Raw genomic sequence first — 17,935 nt, 5'->3', positions numbered from 1 at the left:
CGCCCCCGGGGAGACACCGGGAGCAGAGGCCTTCGCGGGAGAGCCGGAGCCCCGGCTCTCCACAGGAATGACACGCCGCCCCCCTAGGCATGATTGGCAGCCGGGTGGAAGGTCCACCCCCTCCGGAGGCCCAGGAGAGTGTCGGCAGGCGCGGCTGAAGTAGGAAAAAATTAAATTAAAGAATTTGTTAGCACAAAACACTATTTCTTGTTCTTTTTCTGTTTGGGTTTTTTTTTTGGTTTTTTTTTTTTAAGAACTCAGCCCACAGAAGGACGGTGCTGGGGGAAAACTCAGAGGAAATAACACCTCTCTGAGGGAGGGGGAGAGTGACCAGCCCACCAGTAAATCCTCCCCCTCTTCTCACTGGGCTAGGGCCGTGAAAGTCTCTGGGTACTGGCTATAGAGCAATGCCCTGCCTTGCCTGCCACTGTCTGGCTGCTCTGAAAAAAGTTAAAAGGTAATCAGATTTTAATAATTTTTTAATTTTTTTAAATGATCCAGTCAAAAGGTTCTGTCCAATTTAAAGTTTTCTTTTTTTTTTTTTTTTTAAACCAAACCTGGTGGGACAAGGCCCCAGAAATTTTAAGATCAGGACCGCAGGTTATGCCTCTCAATCTGCTGGAGTCAGAGAAGATACTGAGGGATCGCAGGTGGCACCCCAGGTTATGTGGGAGGTGCTTTTCAGTTTCTCTCTGACTCCATCTGCTGGAGAGGAGGCATAACCCAGCAGTCTGATCCTGGTACGTACAGGGAATATTTATTTTCCTTTCTGTATATCCTCCTGCCCTTCATATTTTAAAATTGCCTGTTGCATCCAAGATCATCAGGTCAGTTAATGCTGGATGTTGAAGGAGCACTGAATGGAGGTAAGAAACTCATTAAAAAAAAATTCAAGAGTTCAAGTTCTCTCCTATAATTTGATGAACAAGGACATGTAGCTAAAGGGGGTAAACGCAGAGGTAACATACATAAAACATTTTTTGACAGCAAGGGTACTAGATATATGGAAGTGAAGACAGTATAAAAGAAAGCTTTGGATGGACAGAGTATCTAGTTGCTAAGAAGTAAAGACTTAGAGATCTAGTATTGCATTACTGTTTTTAATGTATGTTGTGTTCATTGTTTGCCAGCTGAAATGTTTTTTGCTTTTATAGTAACTTGCCCTGAGCTGTTTTGTAAGGACGGGATAAATACCCAAGCAAATAAAGCCTGAGATCAAGAGGGGTATACAGTATTGCACCACAAAGCAAACTGGGAGGACTAGATGGAGTCCTCATATGCCATCAGTATTATGTTTCTATATACAGGCGAGGCAAATATTACAGAATAAAAAAAAAGTTTATGAAAACTGCATTGCCTGGCCTGGATAAATATTTCTTTATTTCTTTTTATATACAGACATTCGATCTGAGATATCACATCTGTTTACATTCAGGTACTGTATGTACCCCCATAGGCATGTATGTAATTTGAGTCACTACATCTATCATAAGCATTCAAGGATAATTGAAAGATTTTTCTCTATTTCAATTTTGATTAGGTCTCCACAATACAATTTTGAGTTATCTATACATTACAGAAGAATATAAATCAAACTACTAAACAAACAGTTGAGGATGCTATAAGCTTATGTCGCCTGCATTTAAGTGGCATCACAGGGCTGGAAAGATTCTGAGTGCCAAGCTGCCCCAGCAACTGACTGAAGAGATTCCAGGGAGAGGAAGTTGTGGTAGCTGACAGGATCTGGGCAGGAAGAGAAAGTTCCAGCAGCTGCTGCTAGCAGGGCTGGGGAGTTGCAGTGGTTGCCGGTGGTGGAAAAATGAAAGTCACTGGAGGGACAGAAAGAAATTGGGAAGAGTGGGTCTTGGAATTAGGCGGAGTCCCTGAAAGGGAAGGACAAAGAAAGGTACAAAAGAAAAATAAGGAAAAGTAAAACAAGAACAAAAAGATAAAACTAAATGCAAAATAGTCAAAAAATACAAACAGCAACCCCAACACCCAAAACCCTAGTTCCTAAAAATTATTAGCTGGTACCTAAGCTTTATAAATATTTTTTCACTCCAAGGTATCAAAACAAATACAAAATGATAAATTTGTTCATTAGTGGAAACTCAGCATTTTGGGACGTAGGTCATTTTCCCATTAATGACCTCATTGGCAAATCATATTTCATGGATAAGTTCACATCCATTCTTCATCTGGCATATCTAGAAGACCAGAATGATTCCTACTACCCTCAGCAACGCTGTCATCCCAACCTACAGCACCAACATTCAGCTGCAGAGTAAAGCTGGGACTCAGTCTGTGGAACCCAGCTAACAAGTATGCATTGGTGAAATTAAATAGGTCTGAAAGTACACATTGAAATAAATACCTCCATGGCCATCATATACTGAAAACATGGCTGTCTCACTGTCCAGTTCTGGAATGCAGTTATGGGCATCCTGGAATAGAGAAAGGGACAAATATTCAACAAAATCCCCAGACTTACATGGACACCAATAAAGATTCAATAATCTTGAGGGAATAAAATATTTATAAAATGCAAAAAACATTTTTAAAAACCCCAACATATATACTAGTAAAAGCAAGTTTGCTTACCGTAAACTGTGTTTTCCGTAGATAGCAGGATGAATTAGCCATGCTGTCTGGGTACATCCTCCAGTGGCCCTGGGTGGAGCTTCTCACAAAGATCACAGGGCTTTGACTGTGCGCCTGCGCAGTTCTTCCCGCATGATCACCATTTCTTCTCAGTCTGTAACATAGCTTATCTAGCGCAGCGGGAGTGAAGAAGCTGTCCAGGGAGGTGGGCAGGTTAACATGGCTAACTCATACTGCTATCTACGGAAATCACCGTTTATGGTAAGCAAGCTTGCTTTTTTCCCCGTTAATAAGGAGGCTGAATTAGCCATGCTGTTGGAGTCCCCAGCTCAGGGGTGAGTTCCACACACTGGTCTATGTTGACATAGTGGGGGAGTGTCTATCCCTTAGAGAAGTAGTTGATCTTGTGTGCGCAATTCGCAATGCTCGTGGACAGCCTTGTTTTCTCATCGAGTACTTCAATACTGCTGAACCCAGAACTACATCCAAAGATGTCTGTTGGTCCAGACAGTAGAGTAAAGTGAAAGTATGCAGCGATGACCACATAGCTGCTTTGCAAATATTCAGCAATGGTACCTCATGGAGACATGCAATTGAAGTTGCTACTGCTCTTACTTATTGCACCTTGACTGGGTTCAAAAGTTGTGTCATGCACCTGGAGTAACAAAAGTGAATGCTTGGGATAACCAATTTAACATGGTCTTCTCTGCAACCAGAAGCCCTGGTGCAAATGTGTTGAAATACACAAAAAATTGAGAAGTTCTACTCTCTGACTGTGTCCTTCGCTTGTAGTAAGCCAGCTCTCTTTTGCAGTCTAAGGTGAGAAAGTCTCTTGTCATTTTTGTGTCTTCAGGAAAAAGATAGGTAATGTGATGGTTTGACTCAAATGGAAAGCCGAAATTATCTTTAGTGAGAAGGTGGGATGAATTCTCAAGGCAACCTTGTCATGGTGGAACTGTAAATATGGAGGGTAGAGAACCAGGGCCTGTAGCTCACCGACTCATCTTGCTGAAGTCAGGGCCACCAGAAATACTACTTTCCAAGTGAGATATTTCATATGTGTAGTATCCATGGGTTCAAAGGGTGGGAGCATGAGCTGCTCCAAAACCAGATTTATGTCACAAGGAACTGGATGTTCTGAATCGGGTGGCTTCAGTTTCAAGATACCCTTCATGAAGCGTGACACCAGAGGATGGTTTGAAAAGGGAAGACTATTGAATGATATGCCGCTATAGTGCTCACAAGGCCCCTGACTGATGCTGTTGCCAACCCTGCTTGGTAGGAGTATATGATAGTATTCCAGTAGAGCTTCTGGTGAACAGGACAATGGGTCCATTTCCCTACTCAGCACACCAAGCTGTATAACTCTGCCATTTGCCTTGATAGGAAAGTTTCCACAAGGAAAATTTAGCAGACACTAAAATGTCTTGGACTCCTGCCGACAACTGAAGGTGGTTTAAAACTCTTTCAATCTCTGCAGTGAGATAAAGTGAGGCGTGCATGGGTGTAGCAGTATGCCCCCCTTCCTGAGCCAGCAGATCCACACTGTTTGCCCAACGAGAGAGGAGGAGTGATGGATAGTCGAACTAAATAGGCATACAAAGGTTGACTTGGCCATGCTGGAGCAATGAGGATCAGGTCCGCAAAGTCTGCAATGTTTTTCTGGATCGTTCAGGATGTTAGCGGTATCAGTGGGTAAACATAGTAGAGTCCCCTCTGACCAAAGGATGAGGAACTCATCCTGGGCGAATTGCTCCCGGCTTGGCTAGACAGAGCAGAATGTTCAAAAACTTTCCTGTTGTGTATCAAAGAGGTCCATGCATGGAGGCCCCATGCTGCAAAGAGATCATCTCCTACCTCTTAGTTGAGAGCCATTCGTGCAGATGGAACATCCTGCTGAGTCTGTCTGCTTCAGTGTTCACAATCCCTGGGAGATAGGTCACTTGCAATGAGATTGAGCGTGTCTGTCCAATCCAGGATCTGAATCACTTCCTTGCATAGGATCCAAGAACCTGACCCTCCTTCCTTGTTTATGTAAAACATGACCACTTTGTTGTCTGTGTGGATTATGACGCCGCTTCCTCTAAGGAGGTCACGGAACATGTGGAGGGCATTCTTTATCGCTCTCAACTGTAGGAAGTTTATTTGTTGGTTTCCCTCCAATGATGTCCACAGACCTTGCGTCTTTATGTGCCTCAAATGAGCTCCCCAACCTCTTGTTGATGCATCTTTGGTTAGAACTAGTTGGTATACCAGGTTGCGGAACGGGGCTCCCATAGTAAGGATTGGCAGGGACAGCCACCATGAAATAGCCCAGGTCAGTATCACAATCTTGGATAATGGTTGAATAAATTGGGTCCATTGAGCCTTTAGCCCCCACTATAGGCGAAGCATATGCAGTTGAGTGTGTGGCACCACATATCTCGCTGCTGCCATGTGACCCAGAAGGGTTAAGATTTAATGTGCAGAGCGGCGTGCACAATTCTTCAATTGTGTGGCTAGAGTGCGAAAGGTTTGAGCCCTGTCCCCCAGCAGGAAAGCTTTCCCCATGATGGTGCTTATACTGGCTCCTATGAACTGTAGAGTTTGTGTCTGTTAAAGGCCGAATTTCTTGTATTTTATTATGAACCCTAGACCTTCTAAGCAATTTATCGTGTCCATCAAATATGTTTGAAGAGTAATCACCTCTAATGCCACCAGAAGCCAATCATCCAGATAAGGGAACAGTTGAAGCCCCTTCCTTCTCGGGTGGGCCACTGCTACCGCTGAACATTTTGGGAAAATTCTCAGGGCGGACGAGAGTCCAAAGGGAAGAATTTTGTAATAGTAATGACGTGCATTGACCTAGAAACACAAGTAGTGCCATGAAGAACGGTGCATTGGTATGTGGAAGTAAGCATCTTTGAGATCCAGCGAGCACATTCAATCGTTGGGTTGCAGAAAAGGCGGAATGGATTTGAGGGATGTCATCTTCTCCTTTTGAATGAATTTGAGGGCTCACAAACCCAAAATTGGGCAGAGTCCTCCAGATTTTTTTGGAATGAGGAAGTATTGGGAATAGTACGCCTTGTTGCGCCGGTGTGAAGGCACCACTTGGCTTGCCTGTTGAAATAGTGCGTCCACTTCCATTTGTAATAGTTGCGCTTGCATACAGTCTTGTGTTGAAGGAACCAGGCGCGGGAGACAAAGATTCTGTTTGAAATTCAATCTGTATCCCTCATGAATGATGCTCAATAGCCAATAGTCCGTTGTGATTGCTTCCCAAGAGTCGTAAAACTTGGATATTCTGTCCTCTAGTAGTTGTGGCCGGGCCCTCCTCAAAAACCATGTTGCAGATTCAGGTTGGTGCCTTGCTGTTGCCTCTGTTGACTTTGGCCCCTTGGTCTATTCCTGGGCTGCGACTTCTGGTATGCCGGTGGATGGTATGCTGTGTACATCCTGAAAGGGCATCTTTGGTAATATGACTTTTTGTAGGTTGAATAATACTTCCTGGCAGAGGACTTACGTCAGGGAAGCTAAGGATAAGACTGTCACGTTCTGCTCCTTAAGCTGGTATACAGTCTCCCGCAGCTTGTCCCCAAACAGGTTGTCTCTCTTACACGGCAGATCTGCCAAATTCTCGTGGATATCCTCACGTATGGCACTGGCCTGCAGCCAGGCTATTCTCCAGGCTGCAATGGACACCACTGATGCGCGGGCTGATGTTTCAAATGCCTCGTACACAGTCCAAAGGAGGTGGCACAATCCAGATCCGTGAAGGGCTGCGGCAACACACTGTCTGACGTGCCAGCCGTGATGTGAGGTTTGAGGGACTGTAGAAACTTGCACAAATATTGAATGATGAAGAATTGGTGTTAGATCTTGGCATTCAACATCGCCGCTCGGAAGGCTTTCCGTCCGAACTCATTCAAGTAACGGTTGTCTCTACCAGGAGGAGTATTCAAGTGTAGCCTCGAATTTTTAGACTTCTTCATGGCTGATTCTACAACTATGGAAGCATGTGGCAGTTGCACTGTTCCGTAGTATATGGACTTCCGGAACTTAAGATCAGTTTTCCTGGACATTGCTGGTCCCAAGAAGGGGGATTCCCATGTCTTGTCCATTACCGCATCCAGGACTGCTTGGGAGGGCAAGTAATGGGAAGTGAATGTTAAGAGATGCCCACGTGGCGGCTTTACAAATGTCCAGGGGTGGAACGTGTTTCAAGTGAGCCAAGGAAGCTGCCACCGCCCAGGTTTGATGAGCGGTGGGAAGCGAAGGTAACTTGGACTGCCGTTTGTCACAGCAGAAGAGTATACATTAAGTAATCCAGCTAGAGATAGTCCGCTTACGATCTTGAGTCTGGCACCTTTTTGGTTTCGATCTTCAAAAATGTCCCACCTTCTCAATAAATTTAGAGTAAGACGGATCCTCTGGCGGGGGGGAAGACTATTCTGGTGATTCCTCTGGCGGGATTCCTGTGGAGGAACCCAGTGAAGTTGGAAGAGTCCCCTGGGCTGCAAGTCCGATTGTGGGGAGAACTGTGGATGGGGGTCCATCATCTCATCCTGTGGGCTATAATCCCCCCATGGGGGGGGGGGGGGGGGCAGTCCCTTGCAGGGGAGAATTCTTCAGTTGCCCTTGCTTGCCACTCTAAAGGGCCATTAAAAAATTGCTCAGAATTGCAGAGATTTGAGACATCGCTTGTGAAGCTACTGCTCTCTAGGGATCTGCTGCCTCTTTTTCTGGGCGATGGGTTTGATTCCTTCCTGCCCCTTTGTCCAGGATGGACTCAGCCCTTCTGGTTGGAGGAGGCACTGCAGCTAAGAGTATGGTAGAATCAGGTCCCCTACCGCACTCAGTTGGATTTTCGTCCCTGGGCGACAGCGAGTCTCTTTGCCAGGCGCACTTGTAATTAAAGCGAGTGCCTATTCCTCTGATACAGAAGACATATCCGAATAGACTCTTTGGGATGGGCATCTGAGAGCAGCTCAACATCCAAAAAACAACTCCAAGAGCTCCTCCGGTGAGAACACTGAGGATCATTCTCCAGTTTTCCCTTGTGGGAAGCTTGCTTCTTGGGAGGTTTGTGTTTCTGCACCCTCTCTTCCTGCAATGGTTCCCATGCACAGCCCATCTGCATCGTGTGTCATGGACACTTTGTTGCGTGGTCATGTGCAGTATTCCTCTTGGGAAGCATCTGCGTTGATGTGAGTGGCGCTTGTGAGCTACGCTTCAGTGCGTCGTGGCTCTGCAACACATCCCTATGTCGTGCAGCTCCCTCTTCGACACAAGCACCGAGTCACCCTTGTGTCGAGCTTGCCCTGCTTCGACACCTGTGCTAGTCCGTGGATTTCGACACTGCTGACGGCTGGAGATGCTGTTTTGGGCACGGTTTTACCGATGTATCCCCCAACACCTGTTTCTTTGAGGACTGGGAGAGCTCAAGCAACTGTGGAAGCATGTCCCACATGGTTCTACCCTGGTTTCCCGCCAGGTGGGCCCAGGAAGGAGGCTCTCCTTGTCTGCTCAGCTCGATGCACCTTCGGCCCCTGGGATGAGTGAGAAGATAGCCAGGGCATGTAAGCCTGTCCCCTCTTCTCTCAATCTTGCTATCTTCTGAGCCCTTTGTCTTTGGGCCCTGGGCGACATCCGAACGCAATCCCTGCAGGTGGACTGGTCATGTTCAGGGCCCAGGCAGATATAACAGTAGTTATGCCCATCTGTGCAGCTAGCAATGCAGAAGAAAAGACTAAGGAGAAATGGCAATCACGTGGGAAGACCCACACAGACGCACAGAGTCAAAGCTTTGTGATCTTTGAGAGAAGCTCCACCAAGGGCCGCCGGAGAACGTCCCCAGACAGTATGGCTAATTCAGCCTGCTTATCGACAGGAAAAACTAGGCTGAACCTACTTTATTTCCTAATCTTTAAGAACAGTGCACATTATAACATTTCACAGGATTTTCTACAAATCTTTCTGATGCGAGCTGCCCTTCAGCCAAGTAACTATGTTATTGTTTAGGGCAAAGAAACCTTATGTCTTTCTTTCACTAACATTGTATTTCTAAGTCTATATAACCAAAGGGAAAAATTACAGAAATATACATCTTTCCCCTCCTCTGTCATCCTTCCCTCCTCCACTGCCCTGATGCTTTTCCCCCAGTCAGACGAGAGCAATGATACTGCTATCCTATCTGCTGTTGCTTTTCAAAGGCTTGCAATCTGAATGTATGGCCTAATACACTATTTAAAATGCAAAGTTTTGAATGGTAGCAGTAAACAATGGGAAGAAGGGTAGGTTGCTTCACTATCTTTCTGCTGGCTGGTGTATGTGGCAAGTCTTGGGCACCACAGCCTGGTGACCTGGATTTGTCTAGTCCTAATTCACTGAATCTGTGTGTCCAGAGACATAATTTTCCTCCAAGTGGACTGATAAGGATCCAATTTGGGGGTGAAAGCCAATAAGGGGCCTAGAATTTAGCCTACTGAAAATATCGAACACTGCATATACATCTCTCTCAGACTTTATCTGAAACATACTAAAAACTGATATCAACAAGTCAGGTGCAGTAATGCTCATTTATGAATATGTCTTGCAAGCTTCTTTTCTAGACAGGTACACTTTGGGAAAAACAATCCACTATCCCACTTGCTTATTAACCAAAACAAAGCATCAAATTTGTGAAAACCTGCTAGTTGCAACTTGTACAGCTGGAAATTCACCATCAGATAATTCTTATCCTTTTATCTTTGCTACACACCCTTACCATTTCCAAATCATAACAGCTAGTTTGAAACTAGCAGCACTTGCTTCAATATATTCTAGATATCAATTCTTAAATCAGCATTTTAATTCAACATACTTCCTGCTGGTGTATAGGTTATATTTAGGCCTTTTTATGTAAACTATTTTGGGTCACCTTTTTGGGAAGGAAGGCAGTATACATTGCATAATTTTTTAAATAAAAAAATAATTAAAGTATGTGAACACTTCATATCTAGTTTTTCTTTGGTACAGAAAATTTATTTTTATTTGATTTATATATTCTGCTTTTCAGCACTTCAAAGTGGATTACATTCAGTTACAGTAGGTATTTCCCTGTCCCCAGAAGGCTCAAAATCTAACAGGCCAATTCTGTAAGGTCCGTGGGAAAACAGGCACTCCATATTGAGTGCCCGATCTCCCAACATGCGCCCAGCATGTGATCCTGTATTTAAATGAGGGATCGCGCTAAAAATGAGGTGCTAGAGACAATAGTGTGTCCCTAGTGCCTCCCTAGCAGTGGAAACCCAGGAGAGGTGGCTGTCAGTGGGTTCAGAAAACAGACGCTCAATTTTAGAAGCAAAGGTTAGGAAAATGGACAACAGTAAAATTGAGAGTCCATTTTCCTAACCTGACCCGCTAGCACATTTCTTTTTACATTTGGTTCCTCCGACTTAATATCAATAGGATATTAAGTTGGAGGGTGTACAGAAAAGCAGTATTTTCAGCTTTTCTGTACACTTTTTCGGGCTGCTCAGAAATTAACATCTACCCTCGGGCAGGTGTTAATTTCTGAGCGTAAAATGTGCGGATTGGCCGCACATTTTTTTTTCAGCATCTCGGGTGAATAACTAATAGTCTTGTCAACATGTATTTGCATGTGATGAGCACTATTTGTTTCGGCGGGGGGGGGGGGGGGAGAGGGGACGCACTAAATCCTTTACTGTATAAGGGTAGTGGACGCACATCGAAAATGCACGTTCAACTTTGGGTAAAACCGTGCACTTAGCTGAGCACATTTTACAGTATCAGCCTGTTAGTTTGTACCTGAGGCAATCAAGGGTGAAGTGACTTGCTCAAGGTCACAAGCAGTGGCAGTGGGATTTGAACCCTTGTTCGTAGCCTGCTAGACTAACCACTAGGCCACTCCTCCACTCAACAGAAAATTATACATGGTTATGACAAATTTCATTATGCAAATTACTGTTGACAGAAATATTAAGCAAATTAAGCTAAAAATGGAGTCAGGTGGTGACTCCAGGCACTAATCAATGGTATAGCAGCTTTCAAAATGCTCGATGACTTCCCAATGTACTCTGACCGCCCTAAGATTTCAACTGAACTGACCAATTCCCTATAGGAACAGAAATGGGGATTTTAAGTGTCAGAGGCACATGAAAAGTGAAAACAGGGGGTCACCGGGCACGCTTATCTATGGCAGATATTTAAATAAAATTGGTTGAATGCTTACAAAGTTATTTAAAAGAAAGAGAACAAAAGGAAGAAATGAGACTGATCTTATATAACCAGTTTCCCTAAAGGAAACTGGGTTAAAGTGGAGAAAGCATGTATGACCAATAGCATCGTTACATCCTGAATAAAAATGAAGAAATAAATCCTCATTAACCTCAGAGAGCCCTAAGCTCCTACACCAATGAACATATCTATGAGATAAAAATGTATATGCTGGGGCTACAAAGCATGCAGATTTCTCTTGCATGTGCACTAAGATACATAAGATACGTACCTATAAGTCAGACCGAAATTCAGTAGTGTCCAGCATTCCAACTCAGACGGTGGCCAATCTGGATCACAAGTTATCTAACATTGTGGATATCCTGAAAACTCAACTGACAGTGGGGTCCCCAAGGCAGGTTTAGGAAACCTTGTCTTAGAGAGATATGATAGTTCAGTAGGGGGTCGAAAAGGCAGCAGCATATACCGTTCTCACAAGAAAACCTCAAAGTTATGTAGAGAATAATGTCACATTGAGGAGTCCAAATTACCTCAGAAGTTTGTATAGTACTATATTGTAGCACTATATGAGTGATGGGTGGAGGTCAATTATGCCAAGTTGGGGCAGCTAGCCTAAAGTATTACTTAAACTAAAATCCTTCCTGTTGCTTTCTGCCATTATCGTTGAAAGCAATAGCAAGACAAATGAGCTCCTCTCCTTTCTGTATGTGACTAATGGCCAATGCAACCCTCTACAGACATTAAGAGCCATACCAATGTACATGGCACTGCAGGCGTTACCAAACTATAGGTCTGAATCCATACATTAAACACAGAAAGATAAAGGTGGATCATGTGACGCAGCCCAATCATGGTTATTCATAACCAAGAAAACCCAAAGTACTAAGCTGAATAACAAAAATGCTGTCACTTATTTTAAAATATGCAAAAGCATGCTTTCTAATATGTTGCAGCCCATCTTGGGTAAATGCCTTATTCAGAAAGGTAGATAAATCCTAATAAAATATATAAATATCTATGGCATTAAAGCTGCGGCAATCTCATTTTGAAAACTGTTATACAAACATGTTTTATGGGAAAAACGCAAAAAAACCAAACCCCAATGGATTGTGAGCTATGGTAGTACAGAACATGTTACTGCATGCTTTCCATTGCAAGGTCTATCAGTAGGACAAAACTGGAAGCAAACACTCCATAGCCTCCTTACTATGGTAAGTGGTTATAAGTTACAGTCTTCAAACTGTTTGTAAGACAAGCTGGGGGAGGGGAGAAAATGCAAAAACAGATAAATTCATTCTGTCCTCTTTTTTTCTCAGATATCACAAAAGGCTTCCATGAGAGAACACCACTGCTGCTGATCTTTGGCTACGTGCAGATGGTATCCTGTGTCAGACAACAAGCCTTCATCTCCTTCGCTACTGTTCACAGCTTCTTTTACAACTCCTATGTGGCGTCCAGCACAGAATAGTTCTGGATAGTGTGTCAAGTGACATTCAACATGTGCTCCATTTTCTTCTTAATGTTTGGTCACCAGATTTTACATCTGTCCTCTGAATCAGTTCTTGTTTTGAGAATCTCCTTGGTCAGAAAAATTCAAAGGACCTTCTACTGGCATTTGTTTTGAAAAGTCTTTAGCTATTCTTGAAATTTTCACCACTCTGAGCCTTATACAAGGATAGTGAGAGTTCTGCTGGTAAAACTACTTAGCGGTGTCTATTTCCACTTGCTTTGATGTCCAGATAGTCTTCACCATGAAAAAGGGTTGGCTAGCTTTAGTGAATCTTGAGGTGACTTCTTTGTTTATCTGTTGCTACTTTATTACTCAGGTAACAGATTTATTTATATTCAGCTGATCCACAAATCTCAGCGAATTACAACATACACAAAAATATTTAAAGACCACAATACATCCCTACTCCCTTAGAAATTTTAACTCAATGACAAATCTACAAAATTAATATGCAGCTAGTAGTCCAGCAGCAAGAGGGAGGCAATCCAGTTTTTGCATTGAGTGCCACATGTATGATTACTTCCCAGTTGGTAAAAGATAGTATGTGTACACCAGCTGCAAAGAGCTCCTAGATCTTAGATAAAAGAAAGGCCTGAATTCATGTTAGAACAGATAACATTTATTTTTTATGTTATGCATAGAGCTCATAGCAGCTGTATTTAACCATCAAAGTAGGAGGAGATGCATCATGATCAACAATGAGACACAATAGCTGTTCGAGATCAAATTACTGTCTTCCTGTTATCTCAGGAACCCATTTAGAACCTCATTACTAAGCATATTTCCCATAGACACATAATGGGAAAATAGCCTTAGTAAATTACTTCCTTAGATTGTAAACTCTTAGGGGTGAATTTTAAAAGCCTGGCATGCACCAAAACCAGGAGATATGCGAGTATGTCCAGCCGGCGCATGCCGAGCAGATTTTAGAAGCCGCCTATGTACACGAACAAGTGAGAAAGCCCAAAAATGGGGTGGGAAGTGGGTGTTTTAGGACTTTTAACATGGAATGTTCACATAAGTAATAAAAAAAAAAAATCTGGCTAGTCAGCAGGGTTTTAAAAGGGCTGGGGCTAACAGGGGGAAAGGGAAACAGACTAGGGAGGTTGGAAAGTCCTATCCCTTAACTGGGCGAACTGGGAAGACTCCCTATGTTGGCAAGTGTCCCTTATAAAATTCCTCCACTTATGCTGTAGAAGCATTTTCGCGCATCCATATCAAACTGTGTTCACAAGTATGCGTATACATCTTTTATACCATACATGCGTGTAGGTGCATATGTTATAAAATTGCTGTTTCCTTTCGCATGTGCCAGCATATGCACACATACACGTGCAGGTGTGCAGTTGTTTCAAAGTTTCAGTCTTAGTGTAAGGACCTGTTGTGTGTCAGTGGTAAAAGTTGTCGGGGTTAGGGCATGGAGGGATTGCTCCATCCCTGTATGCATTTACAGAAAAAAAAAAAAAAAAGCACTTCTAAACTAATCAAATAAGAAGTACAACCCATTTCAGTATGGGATCCTTTGAGCTCAAGGGTCCCATATATTGCAGAGATATTATCTTATTCTACCTCTTCCTCATGAATCTCTCAACAGGTTCCTACCTTCCTTCCCTCAGGTTAAAACAATATAATGTAAAGCCATTGGCCAGACCATATCTTGTCTCCATGCACACATCTGCCTAGTCTTTGCCTCACTCATTACTATATACCAAAGGGTGTAGTAGAGGATCATGGAGAGTGATTGCATGCCTGGTTCTGATAGGATGGAGTGAGGCTACAGATATAGAGCAGCAATAATGGAAAAACTAGGTCAGGGGGAAGAGTGAAGAGGTCCTAGTCAACTGCTGCTGCTCCTCCTCCTCCAGGCGGTTCCGCTGACAGAGCACAAGCCTCTTTATTGTGGAGCCATGTTCTCAAGATGCTTTGAAAGGACGTGCCACCAACCGGTGCTGCGAGGTGAAATACCCTGCTCATAATTGAGTTTGAGTGGCTGCAGAACATCATTTCTATCACCAATACAGAGTGCTACTTCAAGAAAGGGAGCAACCATTAATTAACACATGTAGATTGGAAATAAGACATTGGGAACATGACTGCAAAGGAGGCTAATATAGTGAATGAATCCTTCACCATAAAGTGGATAGAAAGTGTAGATGCCTTTAAGAATCCTACCACTATTGTTAAAATCCAAAGCATGTTAACCCTAAAGAGTGTAAGCCCAGAGGACAATGGCAAATATTATAGCCTTTCCTGCAATTCCATGGGCCTAATGTGCAGCAATGACTACTTCACATTTGAAATCACTGCATCAAGGCTAAGGAAATTAAGTTTGCTGTGAAAAGCAGATTATCTAGGGGAAGTTCTGCCAACTGGCTCTCCAAGGAAGACTGCAGGAGATGTTTTACCAGAGGAATACTCTGCTGCCCAGTGAGTCATGGTTCCCCCCAATTGACCTCACTATTTATTTTAAGTTTTTTAAGTTTTTTTTTTATACCGATTTTCCTGCATAAAATTCACTAGGCCATAAAAGGCAGCTTAGAAGAGGGAGAAATATCAAGGGAGCCACTATTTCATCCAGGAGGGGGAAGGATTAAGCTCTGTCATCTGACCCTTCAAGGAAAGAACTGCTGGAGATGTTTTACCAGAGGATCACACTACTGCCCGATAAGCCTTGGACCTGGCCTCGTCACTGCAGGTCTTCCACAAGAGAAGGCCAGCTGTGAGAGGTGGGTCTCTCCCAAAGGGGTACACCAAGGAGGGTTGCCCCTATGTAAGCAGCTGGGTGCATTTGTGATCTGTAGGTTGCCCCAGAACTGAGAGAAGTAGTCCCAAGAGAGTCTAATAGTGGCCACCATTGGTAGATGGACTTCCGCCTAGGCAAGCCACCTTTCCTTCGAGTTGAGCTCTTTCGTTGTAGGTGGCCAACGAGGTATGAGAAACAGGGTTATCCCCAACATGGACAAGAAGCTGGACACAGGAGCACTGGATGTAGAAACTAAAACACTTGAAGTCGTCTGGAATCAGAAGCAGAGCCAGAGTACAAGGACCAGAAGGTGGGACCAAGCTATGGCAACTGACTGCTTTAGTATAAGTACAGGCCTATACAGGGAACAAGATGGCCACCGAGGGAAAGCAAGGAGCACAGAGCTGGGAGGACTAGTCATAACAGTTCCAGTGGCTTACAGCACCACCTGCAGGCCAGGAGCACTCTGCAACGGATCCTCACACTGGGAAGAGGATGGTGTTTTTTCTCGCACTAACAAAATTATCTCTGACTGGATCAGATGCTTGAGGGGGAAGATATATTGTAATTAAGCTTCTCTATATTTAGTGTTTGGCTTTTTTTTTTCTTCTTAAGCTATTCCCCTTTGCTTGGCTGTGGGTTCTCTTTTTGTTACCGACATCAGCTGGCTGTAGCTAGATTTAAGCTTAGTAGTGGGGCTAAGAGAATACATTTATTTTGTGGGAGCTGATAGGGAGTGTAATCATTTGTTTATTGCATTATCCTGTAAAAGCAAGTTTGCTTACCGTAAACGGTGTTTCCGTAGATAGCAGGATGAATTAGCCATGCTGTCATGGGAACTGTCAATCAGGTCTGGGAGGCGGAGCTTCCAAAAGCGACATCAGAGCTTTCTCTGAGGCTGCGCGTGGTTTCCCACGCTTGGATCGACTCTCAGTCTGTGATAAAGCAAGCGTGGTCGTACCATAACGACGGTCGACTGTGCAGGGAGGCGGGTGGGTTCGCATGGCTAATTCATCCTATCTACGGAAACACCGTTTACGGTAAGCAAACTTGCTTTTTCCTGTCGTTAGCAGGGCTGAATTAGCCATGCTGTCATGGGAGTCCGAAGCTCCCTAACACGCTGCACTGAACTGTATCAGTCCATGTAGTGGGTGCGGCATGTTGGCAATTATGTGCCAATTGACTCATCCGATGTCTTCTTCAAGGATTGTAATAATGTTCGTCCCAACTTGTCATCATCCGCCATCTGCTGGTCTAAGCAGTAATGGGAACTGAATGTGAAGAGATGCCCACGTGGCGGCTTTACAATTGTCCAGGGGTGGAACATGTTTCAAGTGAGCCAAGAAAGCTGCCACCGCCCTGGTTTGATGAGCGGTGGGAAGCGAAGGTAACTTGAACTGCTGTTTGTCATAGCAGAAGAGTACACATTGAGTAATCCAGCTAGAGATAGTCCGCTTCGCCACTGGAAGCCCAGGAGCATTTGGATTGAAAGAGAAACAGTTGTGAAACTCTGTTAGGCAAGTGGGTTCATTGCTTATAGTAAGCCAACGCTCTCTTGCAGTCCAATGCATGCAGAAGTTTTTCACGTTCGTTCTGATGGGGTTTTGGACAGAATGTAGGTAGTTCTATGGATTGGTTCAGTTGAAATTGGGATACCACCTTCGGCAGAAAGGTGGGATGGGTTCAAAGGAGTACTATATCGTGGTAGAACTGTAGATATGGGGTATAATGTACCACGGCTTGTAACTCGCTAACTCGGCGAGCCAACGTGACCGCAACTAAGAAAACTACTTTCCAAGTCAAGTATTTGAGATGCGCAGCTTCCATTGGTTCAAATGGGGGTAGAATCAATTCTTTGAGGACCATGTTGAATTTCCATGGTACGGGGGGTTTCGTGACTGGAGGGTGAAGGTGAGTGAGCCCCCGGAGGAATTGCGAAACCATCGGATGATGGGAGATCGGTTGTCCTTAATGGAGCCGGTGGAAGGCAGCTATGGCACTAAGGTAGACCCGGACAGAAGCCGTGGCAAGGCCTGCTACATACAATGTATGTAGATACGTCAGGAGTTTGTCCGGGGTACATGTGAGCGGGTCTTCTACCTTTGACGTGCACCATGTCGCATAGCGTTTCCATTTGAGCTGATAGTTGCAAAAACTGAAAATCCCTGTTCAGTGAGAAGGAGCCGCTCAACCTCCACGCTGTCAGATGTAATGAGGCGTGGAGCGGGTGCAGGAGGGAGCCTTCCTCTTGTGACAGGAGGTCTTCCTGATTTGGTAATCGAAAAGGTTCCGCCGAAAGCCGGAGGAGGTGCGCGTACCACGGTTGGCACTGCCACGCTGGTGACACTAGGATTAATTGTGCGCCGTCTTGCATGCACTTTTGTAGCGTTTTAGTAATGAGAGGAATTGGGGGGGGGGGGGGGGAAGCGCATACATTAGGGTTTCCATCCATGGAATTAGAACGGCATCCTGGGCAGTCCAGTACGGACTTGGCCAGACCGAGCAGAAACGAGTTGTCTTTTGGTTGGATTCCATGGTGAAGAGATCTATCGTCTGTGTTCCCCATCTTCTGCTATGATTGGGTTGAGAGACCACTCGTGGGGGTAAAATACCCTGCTCAATTGTCTGCTCTGATGTTGGAGATGCCCGGTAGGTAGGTAGCTTGCAACTGAATTGAGTGTCAGCTGGCCCATAGCAGAATGGTGAGGGCTTCCCTGCAGAGGACCCATGAGCCCGAGCTGCTTTGTTTGTTGATGTAAAACATGGCTACCTGGTTGTCCGTGTAGACCAGTGGTTCTCAACCCTGTCCTGGGGACCCCCCCAGCCAGTCGGGTTTTCAGGATATCCACAATGAATATGCA

At 44.4% G+C, this 17,935-nt stretch overlaps 1 protein-coding gene across 1 annotated transcript in view; it reads right to left on the bottom strand.

Moving 5' to 3' along the window:
- The window catches only part of PPM1G (protein phosphatase, Mg2+/Mn2+ dependent 1G), a 130,202-nt gene that overhangs the window by 96,065 nt on the left and 16,202 nt on the right, over positions 1 to 17,935 (bottom strand). The window contains exon 2 of the mRNA XM_029596345.1: positions 2,375 to 2,444. Within this exon, the coding sequence (XP_029452205.1) occupies positions 2,375 to 2,444 (70 nt within the window). The remainder of the gene's footprint in view (positions 1 to 2,374; positions 2,445 to 17,935) is intronic.

This window comes from Rhinatrema bivittatum, chromosome 3 (assembly GCF_901001135.1).
Source record: "Rhinatrema bivittatum chromosome 3, aRhiBiv1.1, whole genome shotgun sequence".
Taxonomy (NCBI): domain Eukaryota; kingdom Metazoa; phylum Chordata; class Amphibia; order Gymnophiona; family Rhinatrematidae; genus Rhinatrema; species Rhinatrema bivittatum.
This window is presented reverse-complemented; position numbering and strand designations above follow the sequence as displayed.